Below are 16024 nucleotides of genomic sequence, written 5' to 3' on the forward strand. Positions count from 1 at the left end.
AAGAGTAAACTTGTGTATATTTTAACGTTATCTTTGAAAGTAAAAGACAGTGTTTTTTTCAGAATCATTATTTTATGAAGACTTAAGTGAAAGGAAAGTGAAGTAGAAAATGCCAGATAATTATAAAATTAACTTATGAAAGACATTTGTAAATAACTCTATCTTGTATTCATCTTCTTGTATTTGAGAAAGGCATAATGTATCCTACAAAAAGTCATTTAAACGTTCAAATATAAATAAAAGTAGTAGAAATACCCTCCATCCCATAAACACTATGAAGAGTTATAAGTTTTAGGAGGACATCATTACAAAATCATTTATTTTGCATTTTGCTCCATTTCACTCCATGCGTCATGCATCCACCCAACTTAGGGATTTTCTCTATTAGTTGTATCTTAAATATCTTACCTGAGTTTTATTGCTGCCATCCAAAGCTATCATTGCATAAGCTGTCTTGAAATTTAGACTAAATTTTTTTCTTCGATGATAAAAAGCAAAATGATGATAAAATGTGTGTGCCCTAGTTCTGGTAGAAAGCAACAGTAGAAAAGAATGCCTGTTCTTAGGGTTGCTGTTGATCCTGCCCGCAGTTACTAGAGAAACTCCACGGATCTTATTGCATCTGCTGGTCATGCCTAGGCATGTCTAGAGACCAGGGAGACTCATGTTTTAATCTAAGTAAGAATGCCTGTGGTGTGGTTAAAATGCCCAAACAGACCATTACATTTGGTTAGATAGATGCAGGAGAAGGCACCTTGAGAGGAGGAGTTGTTTACTGCTTTAATTTCTGGGTTTTGTTGATCTGGGTGATGGGGTAGGACCTTTGAGGAGATGGGTTGTTAGTATTGACCGGAAGGAAACCAAGAAGAGTATCAAAAACAAGAACTTCCTATGTGAATCTGACAAATTTATCTTGGCTTAATTTATGACTCCTGTAAAAAGGCCACTGAGAGACGACTTCCTCCCATCAGCACACACAAGCACATCATCTGTACACGTTCTCTTTGTTTTTAGATAGGGACTCAATTAGCTCAGGCTGGCCTTGAGCTCTTGTTCTTCTTGATACCACCTCCCAATTGCAGGCTCTTTCTGCAGCATTTGAAGGTCTTGTTAGGAAAGAATGAAGGACACTAATTAGAAAGCAATGGTCTTTAGCTGCTTCTTTTAAAACATTTCAAAAATGCATACTTTCCTAGGAAATAAAACCATCCTTTTTTTTTTTTTAAGCAGACTATCAAATGTCAGATGACCATATTAATATTCATGATAGTATACTTAGGAACTAGTATATAAGTTGAAGCAAGGCTGAGTTGAAGTCAATTTAGCCCTTGAATAATTACAAATCAATGAATCTGTTTAATTATAGGGGTTTTTAAATCTGAGCTAGAATGAACTGCCAGCAGCTCTATACCTCTGGTTTCAACTCAATGAACTCTCATTAGGAAGAGTTCTCAATTAGCTTTTTGTTTACATTTATCAATTAACCAATAGTGTTGCTTTCAGTATCAAATGTTAATTTATTTTTTTAGGAACAATCTAACAAAAATAGCTTCCTAATTAAGGTTGATGGAGCTCTTACTCCAGAAACAATTCTTGTATATTTCCTATCTCTATCTCTGAACAACAGTCTGTAGAGATGTGGCTTAATTGGAGGGATCGACAGTTTGTTTGTATAGATAATTAATATAGTTAAATTATGTTAATCATATTAACACATAATATTAACATATAAATTATTATGTTAATGCATAAAATGCTTAGATAATATATTTATATCACATAAAATATATTGAGTGTCTAAGTACTTAGATTGCTAAGTGCTTAAGAAATCTTGAACTCAAGTGCTGTTATTGTCAACATTTGGGGAAAACATAAGTAAAAAGCACCAAAATATGGGACAAAAATAGGGCTATATAGAAAAAAATAGCATTAACTGAATTATAGTAGGAGGTAGGTCTGAAAGACTAGAAATGTTAGCGTAGGGAGTTTGAATATCATTCCTCTGGCTCTTGGAGAGTCCCTGATGTCTACAAAGTGTATGTTGTTTTATGGGGATTAAAGTATCATGGATTACAGAGGGGGCTGAGCTTCGATGTAGGAGATGTTGTTAACAAATCTAGATACGGAGTGATAGAGGAAATACAGAGCAATAGATTTTGTGAAAGAAAATGTTTATTTAGGACTTGGTGTCTGATTAACCATTTAACAAGATCAGCTGCCAACTCCCAGGGACAAGTTTGAGGAGCTGAGTGGGACAGAGTCAGAGGATGTTTATAACGAGTTTGGGTCTAAGCAAAGCTGGGGTTGGGCTATGGATGAACATCGTAATGAAGGTAAGTATTTAAGCTGGAATTCTGGAAAGAAGTCAGGATTAAGAAGAGGGATTAGTAGTTTTCCGAAACTGTGAAAATTAAAAGGTAAAACCCTTCAGTGAAACACACCGATTTGCTCAATATTCTTTAACAATTACAGTATAGCTCACAGCCCTGTCTTAAACTACTATAACCATAAATAAATTCATATTATAAAGTTTAATTAAAATCAAGAAGCAAAATGTAGGACCAAATCATATTTCACTTTATAATAAAAAAAGTTTTTTTTATTATTTTGATTAGTGTGTGTGTGCGTGTGTGTGTGTGTGTGTGTGTGTGTGTGTACTTCAGAAAGGTAGATTACATCCAGATCTCTTAGAGCTGGGGTTACAGGTGACTGTGAGCTGCCCAACAACATGGGTCCTGGGGACTGAACTTGGGTCCTCTGCAAGAGCAGCAAGCACTTTTAACTATGGAGTCATGATGCATTTTGGGGTTTGACTATACCTTGCCTTGTCAATCAGGTTGAGCTCAGTATTTTAACATGGAGAAATTGAGTTTTGGAAACCTCTTTGCACAAGGCCGTTTTTGTGTTCTACTTCATTTGACTCACAGAACACAAAGGAAAATGTTTCTTCCATAATCACAGGTATAACACAAAGGAAGATGTATCTTTCATTTCACCCCATTCTTTCTGATCACTGTCATTTACATATTCTGGAACCCCGCTCCCCTCTCCCCCCGGGTTCCGTTGCACCCTAGCCAGGCTTGGCCCTCTTATCCCAACCCCCGAGGTCACAACTCCAGGGTAATGTGCTATGGATAAATCGTCTGACATTTCAAAAAAGAATTCCTTAAAAGACAGTATCTAAGCAAGGGAATGGACGTCTTATCATGGGAACTTTAGACATTGCACATGAACAGTGGGCAGATTTTTTTTTTAACTTTAAAATTTAGCATTTTCTGGCTAAGTGAGGTTAAAACTGGGCATGGTGGTCCATACCTGCTGTCTCAGCACTTGGGAGGCTAAAGATGAGAAGATTGCTGCAATTTGAGGCTAGCCTGATCTACATAGTAAGTACTAAACCAGTCAGGGCTACATAAGGAGGCAATTTCAAATGAAAACAAACAAAAATCACAAAATCTGGCAAACAAACAATAAATCAATTAAGAGATTTTCTTGGGCTGGTCCATGTTGGATCTAAGTTCTTATATCTCTTCTTTATAAAATTATTTAAAATCACATTTATTTACATTTGTGGGCATACGTAAACTATTGCACATGTGTCATGTGGAAGTAAGAGGAAATTACGGTAGATGGTTCTCTACTTCTACCGTGTGGGCCCTGGGCATCGAACTCAGGTTGTCAGGCTTGGTGACAGGTAACCTCACTTACTGAGCCATGTCCTTATCCTTCTCATATCCTTTCAATAGACTGGACATTTAATTGTCACTGGAAATTCAATTTTAATCTTAACTAATCAGTATTTTGTTTTGTCCTGACTTTACTGAACTCTTTATTTCAATATTTTCTTGGTTACTAAGAACTTGGAGCCATTTTGTGAGTATCCCATTTTAGAAAACACCATACTTAAACGATAGCTTGTGCATGTGTTTGTTTTCCTTCTCTAGATTACAAATCTCTTGAAAGGGAAGGTTGAGTTTTGTATTTTGTTTGACCCACTCGACATACAGCAATATCTAATGTTAGTGGGCAGTGGGCAGCCAGTAGGAAACCAGGCAGTGTCAGGTGCTGTCCATTCGAGGGAAGAAACAGAGGTCGGGAGTTTGAAGTCATAAGTAACTGAAGGAAACATTGGGTAATGTTTACACTCTACTTGATTGTTCTTCCCTGAAATATAAGTACATTATTATTATATGATCCTGTTCACACCTTCCAAGGCCTGCTTGGACCTGTTCAGAAAATAATGTTAGGGGAGGGTTCAAAACCTTAGCAGCACTTGTGCCCCACCAACTCAGTGTAGCCGAACAGCATGTCATCTGGGAAGGAGAAAGCAGAAAAGTTATTAAGCACATGGCATCACTAATTTAATAATGCAAACAGAAGACATTTTCAAAGGAAAAGAGTATGCTTGCTAATGTCTGTGTTGCCTTGAGAAGCCAGTTCTATTTCAGCAATGTGCAGTGAGTCTGAAGTTTTAGTCTTGCCATTTCTAACATGATTAAAAACAGTTTGCAAATGTTAGCCCGGTAAATGGCAAGAGAAGATGAGAATGATTCATGTCAATTATTATACTAATCTCAAGGCATTGTTGGGTAATTAACTATGTAAAATCACATTTAGAATCTCCTTGACAGCAAGGTGATATTGGTGTTATTGACCTTTTCCTGTGCTGCACATTACAGTTGGGGAGCATTGACAATCTTGATGTTGAATACTGGCATCTCTCCAATTTTATTCAAATGACTGAGCACCTGGGAAAGTTGTTGCTGTTATTGGCTCATGACATTCTCTATTGGTCTCCATAGAATTTCTGGAACTTTGGTTATGCTGTCAACTTTGGACAAAAAGTGACCCACTTTGCTGCGTTGAGTTGGTGTTTACAGATATTAACAGCCATATGGGTGTAGAAGCATTAAACTTATTTTTACCTATTTGAAAAGGGGGAACACACTGTATCAAATATGAAAAATCTTATGTACATGGGTACTTTTTGTAGAAACGAATGAAGTAATTTCTAAATTAAATAAAAATACTAATGTGAAGGTTTTACTTATTTTCAGTTCAGTCACACTGCCAGGGGATAGGAGGCAGTCTTCGGTATTTTTAAGGTGATTCCAAAGCATAGCAGTAAAGAATGAGACATATATCGTGGATGACTGAAATAAACAAGCTATTGAGTGGGTGGAAGATCACAGAAGCCCCAGTTTCACTTTTGCTTTGTTTGCATATGTACTGGACATGGTAGACATATAAATACTGAACTGAATTAACCTTGATTTGATCTTAGGTAGTCATTCTTAGACGAGAAGGTACTCAACCATCTACCTCAGTGGTTCCTGTGTATCTATCTCAGTGGTCCCTGTGTATCTATCTCGGTGGTCCCTGTGTCTCTAACTCAGTGGTCCCTGTGTATCTCAGTGGTTTCTTTCTATCTCAGTGGTTTCTGTCTATCTCAGTGGTTTCTGTTTATCTCAGTGGTTTCTTTCTATCTCAGTGGTCCCTGTGTATCTCAGTGGTTTCTGTTTATCTCAGTGGTTTCTGTCTATCTCAGTGGTCCTTCTACCATTTTCATTTTCACACCTCTCATGCATGTAGGACATCCCTAACATCTGTATTATATCTTAATCCACCACTGCTGCGTTTGACACTCATGTCACTCCAACATGCCAGGAGCTATCCAGACCCACATTCTATTACCACTAGTCATGAGGTATTTACTCCAGCCAGGATGTGAGTATACAGACCCAAATTTCACTTTGTACTCTGCATCTTCAGAACATGCCTAGTATCAAATGCCCGTGGCTGAGTCCTGTAAGCACCGACCTGGGGGTTGTAGGTAGGAAGCTTTAGGGAAGTGAAAAATATGGGGTTGGGTAGACAGAGACTCCATCAGTGACCAAGTGGCATCAGGGGCCCTGTCCTGGCTTCTGGGGAAACCATAGAGATACAACTCTGGCCCTTCAGAGCTGTTGCAAATTGAACCAAGGGGGGTCAGCTTTCATAAACATTGAAGAGAGTAGGCAGCTTAGGTTGGGCACCAGGGATCTTGACCTCAAGCAGGGCAAAACTCTCAATTCTTGCTGAACAGATTGTTATATGTTGTGAAAAGTGGGATTAGTTAGAACAAGAGGGCCGTGACTGGTTAAAATTCCTTCTTTTTTATGATACTATCACTCTCTTAGCAGATTAAGAAAACATTGATGGATCTGAAAGATAACTGGTGAGATCTTCATTTTACTCCTGACTCTTTCCACTGTCTATGACTGGATCGATTGCTTGAAGAGAAAGAAACAGCGACTGGAAGAGGTAATGCCCAAGGCTTTGTCAAAGCCTTTGCTGGGTCTTATTCTGTTCACCTGGGATCTCGGAAGGCACAGGTGGTATTCTTATTAACTTCACAAATGACAGAAAGCCAAAAGAGAGAATCAATTAAAAAGCAAAATCTTGGTTCACTGTAGCAGTAATCCAAGTTTAACATGTGCACAGGAAATATGGCTCATTGGTTGAGTACTTACCGAGCATGTGCACGGCTCTGCACTTCAGATCAGTTAACCAACATGGAGAAATGTGATAGTATAGCTGCAATATGAAGTTTTCTGTTCTACCTGACTGACGCAGCGTTAAAAAGGATAGAATAAAATAAGTATAAAATCATTTGTAGTAGTTCTTAAGACAGGCTACCACTTTGAGCATTTTATACCAGGTGATTGTCCATGTAATACTGTGCACACAGATCCCTATAAAAAACAGTCAAGTTGCTAGCAGAAGCAATGATATCTATCATTTATGATAGAGTAGTTACTGAGTCCCAGGTGTTGCTCTAAGCATTTCATACTTAATCCTCATGATGCGTCCCCGAAGTGGGCACTGTCATTTTCCCCTTTGTGTACCCGAGGCAATGAAGGGCCAGAATGGTGAACTCACTGGCTAAAGTCAAGCCCTGGAGGACCAGGATTCAAACCCACAATACTGATTTTATATCTGCTTTGTATCTTCTTTTTAACCGTTCTTCTGTACTGCCCTCCTGCAGGCTTCTGGCCAGGTGTATTAATTACCTAATGTAATCTTGAACAACCCCGTGACACTGTGTTTAAACCTCATACTCACTGATAGGAAACTGAAAATTATGAAGATTTGAAACCAGTTGTCAAGATTATGAGGATAATGAGAGTTTTGCTTTATTCTCTCTCTTTCTCTCTCTCTCTCTCTCTCTCTCTCTCTCTCTCTCTCTCTCTCTCTCTCTCTCACACACTTTCATTCATTCTCTCATTTTATTATTGAGGTAAAGTCTGTGCTGAACCTTATTATGTAGGCCAGCTGCCTTCTGAACTCAAGGTCCTCCACTCCCAGCCTTCTAGAGAGCTGCAGCTTCAGGTGTGTGTCCCACTCCCTACACGCAGACAATAGATTGTGGGCTGATAAATTGCAAATTCACAACTCAATGTTCTACTGGAGGAGAAAGTCTGGACAAAACTAGTGGCATCTCTGACAAAAGAGGACTTGCAGTTGCAGTGTGAGGGAGTGGTGTGATGTTGGAGGCAACCAGGGGAAGGCCACCTGCTGCTGCATCCAAGGACAGTGTTCAGGGTAAAGCAGGCAGCTGTCCCATTCTGGTCCTTATCAGTTGACACACCAGGAGCATTGTGAGCAAATCCTTTAACAGAGGATGCGAGCCTGTCACGCAGTGTGATGCGTACCCATATGCAAGCTTGCCTCACTTCACTTCCTGAGCAATACACCCACGGGAAGACACAGCACGCCAAATAGCTCACAGTAAGAATATCCCCTTGTGGTAGAGGATTGCTCAGAAATCTGTATAGTTCCAGTGTTGAAGATTAGGTTGCACAGGCACAACATCAAAGTGATGGATTTGTCTCTTTATAAGGTCTGGCTGTTATTTGGAGCTTTTTGCATATGAAATAGGTTTTCTAGTTAGAGAGTCAGTTCTTTTTCACTGTTGAAGAAACTGACCAGTAATTGTGGGTTACACACACACACACACACACCCCTGTGAAGTTGGATACGAAGAATCATCTAGAGGAACTGGCTAAATATTGAACCATACCTTGCCTTTAGAAGACCACTTAAGTAGGTTTGATATTAATGTCTAGGAATCTCATTTTCTAACAAGCAGACCAGTAAGCTCTAACCAGGAGCTTACTCCTTAGGAATGATTGAGAATCAATTTGTCTACTCATTCTACAAATGAACATTTGATTAAAAAAAAATTAACAAAATCCAGTATGTGGTCAACATAAGGATGGGTAACAAAATATTGGCTTAGGTTTTTTTTTTTTTTAAATCCAAGAATAAATTCTTTACTATGTTGGCAAAGATGAAATTATTGGAAAGTATAATATACAGAAAGGGAGAAGACTAGAGTTTTGCCATTTGTCATAAGTTGTCGCATATTATTAGCAAAACAAAAAATAAATCCATTTTTAAAATCTTTAAACACTTTAGAGAACAGTTTAAAATTGCCCTGGGGGAATCAGATGAGTCCTCGGAGAAGCTGTGTGATTATTCTAGTGGATAGCACCTGTGTGGGGTGAGCAACCAGTCAGCCGGCAGGCATATATGGAGTAGCCCCTAACCTCACCAAGCAGGTGTGGGTAAGAGTCGGCAACAAGTAGTATAGCTGGCTCTCTAACTTTGGACCGCTTTTTGTAGAGACCAGAGAAATCTTGCTAGCAAGTGTACTGTGTTTTTATTAATCTTTTACTGTGCAGTTTTGTAAGCCACATTTTCCAACGGCGGTCCTCTGAAGCCTGAATATTTGACTCTATGTAAGTATGTTCTTAAACGGCGGCTGCTAGCATGCTCCACTCTCCAGCTTGGTAGCTTGGTACTTGTGTTGTATTTTGATTGGTAAAGTGCTTTAAACTTTAGAAACATTATTTCTCTTTTTAGAAAAGCATGAAAAGAGGGAGGCTGAAGATGTAGCTTGTTGTGTTGATATTCTTAGTTCAGTGGGGACTTCCTCCCCCTCAAAAAACTAAGTTTAAGGCATAGAAAAATCTCCATCTAGTAGTTATCCATTGCTGCTAAGTTAGGCCTTGGCTCCTCTGTGATCCTGTCCTGCTTTCTTCCCATGGCTTCAGGTCTCTACACAGACTGCTTTGGAATCATGAGAGACGAAATTGCAACAGCGGTTTTTTTTGTCACAAGATTGGTGAAAAAGCACAAGAAATTGAGTACACAACAGATAGAAACCTTTGCACTAAAGCTGATGACTGTCTTGTTTGAAAAGTACAGAGGTCACTGGCACCCTGACTGCCCTTCCAAGGGGCAGGCTTTTAGGTGAGAGCTCATGTGACCAGGGGAGAGGGGGATTGGTCACCAGTAGCATCTGTAGCGAACACAGCAACTTGTGTTGTCTGTCTCCAAGTAAGGGGCCTTTGAAGGGCTTCTGTTAATTTGTTTGAACATGGCTTTAAGGAGGTGTGATAGATGATGTATAGTGAATGCGACAGACCTGTGTAACTAGGTACGTTAGAGAGTTTCTCATTCGTTTGCCAAGAAGGACAGACCGTGAACGTCTGGTGACCTAACAATGTGATCTAATGTCATGCCACCCATTCTGCCTCACTGTAGCAAAAAGCTAATGAAGTGCTACTTTCATTTGTAAGCATGCAGGATAGAGGAGGATAACAAGGTGTGGGTAGAGCAAGAGCTGTACCCCCAGATGTGTGATTTCCTGCTGAAATACTCACCAACATGCCGTGCTTGCCCTTTCTTGCTTTATATCCTCCTCAGGTGTATCAGGATAAACAACAATGAGAATAAAGACCCTGTTTTAGAAAGGGCTTGTTCTGAGAGTAATGTGAATTTTTTTCATCTGGGACTTCCAAAGGAGATGACCATATGGGTCGATCCCTATGAGGTGTGCTGTAGGTGAGTACATTCGTGGTTGTATGCTTGGTCTTCCCGGAAACCTTAGGTGGTTTAGCCAGCTCTGTGTACCTTTATGAAAGATGATGCCCAAAGCATTGGCTTAGCAACAAGGACACTGTTTGATCATGGTTTGAGATGCAAACTTTTACTAGCCAACGCACATTTCCATTAGGGATGGTTGACTTGGCAAGCACAGAGGCACTGCAGTGTATTTGCAGTATGACTTCGGTCATTGTAGCCTATTGCATACTGTAGATTTACAGTGTTTAAGTACTGTAGGAAGCATCCGGAAGTCAGAAGAATCATCTGACACGGTGGACAATTCAGTCCATTAATTGACCCAAAAGAAACAAAAAGGGTTTTTGTTTTTGTTTGTGTTTTTTGTTTTTGTTTTTCTTTCTGACCAATTAAAGGATATGGTTACAGGATATGCTCCCTGACTATACCATCATAGGAGCTTCAGGTTATAATATCATTCAATATGCTTCCTTAAAAAGCTATGGCCTTTAAAATAGAGATCAAATTTGTGAGAAGTTGAGTCTCTAATGACTATTTTCTTTTCCTACTTAGGTATGGTGAGAAAAAGCATCCCTTTACAATTGCTTCTTTTAAAGGTAGATGGGAGAACTGGGAGTTGGCTCAGCATGTCAGCTGTGCAGTTAGCAGAGCCACAGGAGACTGCTCTTCTGGCACATCTTCTGATGAAGAAAGTTGCGGCAGGGAGGCCCAAGTCATCCCCAAAGTGAACAACCCAAAGAGCGTCTACCAGGTTGTGTGCGGCATCCTGTGCAGTATGCCTTCTCTCTATTCTAAAACATTCTAGAAGGAGATGGTAAAGATAAGTCCTCTTCCTGACGTCAGTATTTTGGCAGAATCTTTTCTGTCTCCCTACCCCTTGACTATTTTCACCACCTGGCTGCGTTCTTGAGTGTGACATGATCTTTTGTTGCCCTGTTTATTCAAAGAGCACTTGAAAGCACCTGAGTTTCCTTCTACATTAACTTCAGGTTCAATTGTATTATTTAGTGGGTTTTTTTGTTGTTGTTTTTGTTTTTTGTTTTTTGTTAAGTTTGAGACTCCCTGACTAGCCCAGGCTGGCCTGCAATTTATTATCCTCCTGCCTCTGGCCTGCTTGAATTCTGTGATTAAAAGTGTGTGCCTCCTCACTCAGTTTAGCAGATTTTTTAAATCAAAATGAACCTAGCTTGATAGATGCCTACTTAGATGCTGAGCCCAGTTCTCAGTCCCATCTGGTTCCCTTGTCTTTTTGAGAGATAGTCTTACCAATTTTCCCAAGAAAGCCATAAACTTTTTATCCTCCCTCGGCTTTCCAAATAGCTTACACTAAAGGCTTTCCTAGAACACAGCTTAAGTGTTTTTAGTGTCATTTAAGAATTCATTGTAGGTGCTGGAGAAGTGGCTGAGCAGTTCAGGGAACAGGCTGTTCTTTCAGAGGACCCAGGCTCCTCCCAGTACCCACTTTTGTGGCTTGTAACCAACTGTAACTCCAGTCATGGGGGATCTGACTCCCTCTTCTGGCTTCTGCTGGCTTCAGTGGGCACCAGGCACGCACATAGTATAGATACATACTCAGGCAAAACATCCGAACACATAAAGGAAAAAAAAAATCACCTTGTTAAAGATAAAAATTAATGATGATCCTCAAGGCATGTAAAATGCTGGAAATCTCCCATCGGTGACTGTTTACTTTGATTTCTTAGTTTGTAATCCCTGTGGCTTTCAAAGGCCTTTCTTTCTGAGAAATAGGCTTATAGTCTCAAGAGTTACCTATTAGTCCCAGTGAACTTCATAAATTTTTCTTCTTCTTTTCCTTCCCAGGTTGAAAATTTCAAACCGTCCTTGCAGCCGTGGTTCTGCCTCCCCCGTAGAAAGCATCTGGCAGACGGTCGTGGGTGCCTCCCGGGGGCTGCCTACCACCCGGTGCCCAAGAGCTCTAAGTGGTGCCGGCCTGCTGTGCGCAGGGTGGACAGGTATCACTGGGTCAACGCACAATTGTTCAGTGGTCAGACAGCACCAGGAGAGCCTGGAGAAGGGTCCTGGTCTTCCCTGAAGCAAACATGAGGCTAAAGCCAAGAAATGCCCCCAGTAGAAAAAAAAATGCCTGCTTCAGGAATGGGAGCACAGAAGGCCGTCCTTGCACACAGACCAGCATTTGACTTTTAGCTACTTTTAATTCTTATTTAACTTTATGTAAAATTTTATGAACACTAGTGAATATAGGTGCCTAGTAAAGTGGTAGGACAGAGATGTTGCCGGTGATAAAATAAAATGAATTATAGAAAGGAAGACTTGAAATAAATACTTTTGTGTTTTTAACAAACTTCTAGTTCAGTTTGTTGCAAGAAAGTTTTAAGTCTTGTTTTAGTCATTGTTTTAAAAGTAGGTTTTCAACTAAGGAAGATTGATCCTGACAGAAAACCCCTCTGGACTTTTTTCTTGAAACCAATCTATTTTATAAATCTGTTAAAAGCTTGGTGGAAATTTTAAGATAAATCCCTTTTTATGTCTTTTTAAAGGTTTGATTTACAACTGAAAGTTAATAGATGTACTGATATGATCTATTTTATAAAAGTGGTACTTGCTTCTAATAAAGTATTCAAACTAAGCCAAGAAATATGATACAAAAGAAATATGAATTCCTATTAGCAAGCCTTATGGGACCACTAGTGACACTAAATGGTGGCCATATTGCAGAAACACGTTGCATATATACAGATTTAAGAATGGGTACATGGGGCTTCCAGATGGCTCAATGGGTAAAGGGACTTGCCATCAAACCTATCACCTGAGTTCAAGTCTCAGGACTCACATGGTGGAAGGGGAGAACTGAGCCCCAGAATTTGTCTTCTGATCTCCACACCATACCATGGCAGCTGCATGCCCTTGTCCAAACATGTAGATGTAAAACTCTTTTAAACAAAAAAGGATACACAGATAAAAGGCCCATATTAGATGAACTACCCACTCAGCATTTAAGTTTGATTTTATATGGTGTTGATGTGAAATTGAAAGTGGCTCTGAAAGGACTTTTCCACACCAAATTATCTAATTTCTTTCTTTCTTTCTTTCTTTCTTTCTTTCTTTCTTTCTTTCTTTCTTTCTTTCTTTTTTTTTTTTTTTTTTTTTTTTTTGGTTTTTTGAGACAGGGTTTCTCTGTACAGCCCTGGCTGTCCTGGAACTCACTCTGTAGACCAGGCTGGCCTCAAACTCAGAAATCCGGCTTCCTCTGTCTCCTGAGTGCTGGGATTAAAGGTGTGCACTACCATGCCTGGCATCTTGTCTATAAATGTTTGTTGCTATGACTACTACCATCTGAGGATTCTTTTTGTCTTGTCCCTTATTTGCAATGTCTGTGTGTGTGAGTGTGTGTGTACAAGTGTGTGCACACATGTGCCTGAATGTACACTTGCTTGTGAAGGCCCAGGGTCTGTGCTGGGTGTCTCTTCAATTGCTCTTCTCATTCTCTGAGACAAGATCTCTCACTGAACTTGTGCTTGACTAGACTGTTTGCTTTGCAAACCTCTTGTTTCCACCTCCCCAGTGCTGGACTCAGGTGATAGTGCCTGACTTTTTATGTGGTGGTGGGATGTGAACTCAAGTCCTCATGTTTGCACAACAAACACTTTAGTCATATCCATTTCCGTAGCTCCCTCCCATGTCATTAAAAAAAAAAAGATTAAAATAAAAAGATTAAAGATTAAAATAAAATCGTATGTATGAGTGTTGGCCTGTGTGTACATATGTGCACCACTTGTGTGCCTGGTGCCCATGGAAGCCTATTCTGAGCCTCTGAACCAAGGTGGACAGATACCTCCATCTTGGGGTGTCCAACTTTGTCCCCTTGTGCAAGATCATCCAAGCTGGGCATTTTGACCATGTACACTCCCCTATGAGGAGCAGAGTGGGTGAGAGACCCACAGGTTAGTATCCAGGCACTCCCTACCATCTGTTGTGTATAACAGTGCCTTTTTAAATTTTTTATTTATTTATTTTTAATGTGACCTTCCGGAGTTGTTATGGTATATAGGCAGGAGAAGATTAGGGGAAAGAGCCTCCACCTATATGGGCACAGGGAAGCCTTCACCCCTGCTGGGTAATGTTTTTCAGGTGTGGTCTGTTGGGGGCGGAGCGCCACGGCCCTGTAGGTAACCCTTCACCTGTGCTCTATAAGAAAGCCTGGTAAAGGCCTTTGTTCTCTGAGGGAACTTTAGTGGGATCCTGCCTCGGCTTGTCCTTGGACTTCAGAAAACAGGCATATGCTGCTCACCTCTTCAGGGGAGGGATTTTAGTCACAAGGCCACACAGGAAGGCACCAGATGCCCTGGAACTGGAGTTACAGAGCTGCAATGTGGGTGCTGGGACCCACACCAAACAGTTCATGTTCTTAACTGCTAAGCTATCTCTCCATGGGCCATGTCATTTTTAATGTCAAGATGTAATATATATATATATATATATATATATATATATATATATATTCTTTCCATGTACAGTTATTCACATAGATCTTTGTTTATAATTCTATTTTAAATGGTTCAGTGCTTACTAAGAGTCTTTTGTATCAAATCTATTTTGTTAGATTTTATGAAACAACTTTTCTACAAACAGCTCATAGATGTGATCTGAATTCAACTGTAGATTGGTTTGTTGTTTTTGTTTTTATTTTGGTCTTGCAACTTCATTTTCACCATGCTGATGTTTCTGGCAATGTATGTTGAAGGGAGGAAAAAACCAAACTTGGGCCAATTTGATTTCTTAGAACTCCTTGTCATGCACAAAAACTGTGCACATTTTACTTTCTTAAGTATCTGTCTTGTCCACCAATCTGGAAAATTAATTCTGTGTATTTGACTTAAATGTTTCAACTAGCCATTCTGTATCAGTTTTTCTTGGAACATTGGATCTGCACAGATTTTTTTTTTTCAATCATCTTTTCTATTGCCGTGACCTAGGCAACTTGTACAAGAAAGCATTTAATTGGGCTTAGGGTTCAGCTGTGATGGTCAGAGAAGGTATGGGTGGCAGAGCAGCTAAGAGGTCACTGTGAGGAGCGGGTTTGGCCACAGCCCCAAAATGGCGCCCAGGACTGCCGCCAAGTCTAACAGCTAACAACTGACTTCCTCATATCCCTCAAGATAGCCACGTCCGTTAAACTGCACTGCACAGATGCACCACGACGAAAGATCAGATGATGTGACGAATGTAGTCCTGTGCCAATGAACCCTACGTGGAATAGGGTGATGGGGAGTGGACTAGAGGGTATAAAAGGGGATGGTTGAGAGAGGTTGGGGAATCTTTTTACTGTACATAGTTATGTTCCTGAATAAACTGCTTTGAGAAGGACATCGCGGTTTCGTCGCTTCTTTTCCGCTGGACGGAGATGGTAGCCACAGGTCACATCTTAAGCAGGAAGCAGAGAGCACCCTGGGGACTGGCAGGTGGCTTTGGAAACCTCAACCCTGCCTTCTAGAACACATCCCCTCCAGAAGGGCCCCACCTCCTAATCCTTCCCAAGTGGCCACCAACTGGGAATCAAGTCTATGGGGACTGGTCTCATTCAACCCCCACAGTACAGCACTTAGACCTTTGTGTATAATGTTCTTCATCCATTTTCATGGATTCTACCATCTTTATATAAAGGATCTCTTTTTTTTTCACCTGTTTATTGAACCACTTTAATCTTTTTTCTTTCATTTTTCTTTAAGCCTGATTATCTTAAGCCTCCCTTCTGTCAGTTTGATTCTCAGTCTCGCTCAGTCTGTCTCTTGTTTTTATGCTACTTATTAGTTCTAAAGTGTTTTGGATTTTGATTTGTGACTTTCTTTATAGTCTGCATTATATTTTTAACCATCTAGTTATAAGTGTTTCAGCTACTGATTTTAAATATAAGATATGAGAATAAGCTTTCTTCTGTGGCACAGTTTAAATTTTCTATTCCATTGGATTCTTTTGTATTTTATGTTAGCCATCTTAGTTGTAGTATTCCTTTAATTACTGTGCTGGCTTTCTCCTTGTCCCTGTTTGCTGTGGACAGCTCTGGGTAGCATTCTCAGTACTGTAGCGCAGGGAGGATGATTCTTTTTGTCTTCTACAAAGTCTGTCTTCAGTGTGG

At 40.1% G+C, this 16024-nt stretch overlaps 1 protein-coding gene across 2 annotated transcripts; it reads left to right on the forward strand.

Annotated features, from left to right (window-relative positions):
- The first annotated feature begins 582 nt into the window (after positions 1-582).
- Positions 583-12526, forward strand: Btg4 (BTG anti-proliferation factor 4). Of its 2 annotated transcripts, XM_021207699.1 has the most exons (7): positions 583-678; positions 6183-6303; positions 8727-8783; positions 9099-9297; positions 9754-9891; positions 10462-10660; positions 11731-12226. In XM_021207699.1, the coding sequence occupies exons 4-7, from the start codon at positions 9125-9127 to the stop codon at positions 11971-11973; spliced, it is 753 nt and encodes a 250-aa protein (XP_021063358.1). In that variant the 5' UTR covers positions 583-678; positions 6183-6303; positions 8727-8783; positions 9099-9124; the 3' UTR covers positions 11974-12226. The 2 variants fall into 2 exon arrangements, with proteins under 2 accessions (XP_021063358.1, XP_021063356.1); XM_021207697.1 differs by lacking the exons at positions 583-678; positions 6183-6303 and having other exon boundaries at positions 8602-8783; positions 11731-12526.
- Positions 12527-16024: the final 3498 nt, after the last annotated feature.

This window comes from Mus pahari, chromosome 10 (genome assembly GCF_900095145.1).
Source record: "Mus pahari chromosome 10, PAHARI_EIJ_v1.1, whole genome shotgun sequence".
Classification (NCBI taxonomy): Eukaryota; Metazoa; Chordata; class Mammalia; order Rodentia; family Muridae; genus Mus; species Mus pahari.

Coding starts and splice junctions, on each gene's coding strand:
- Btg4 (XM_021207699.1), top strand. CDS start 9,125: ATGAGAGACGAAATTGCAACAGCGGTTTTTTTTGTCACAAGATTGGTG. Junction 9,298..9,753: donor TCCAAGGGGCAGGCTTTTAG/GTGAGAGCTCAT, acceptor TATCCTCCTCAG/GTGTATCAGGATAAACAACA. Junction 10,661..11,730: donor ACCCAAAGAGCGTCTACCAG/GTTGTGTGCGGC, acceptor TTTCCTTCCCAG/GTTGAAAATTTCAAACCGTC.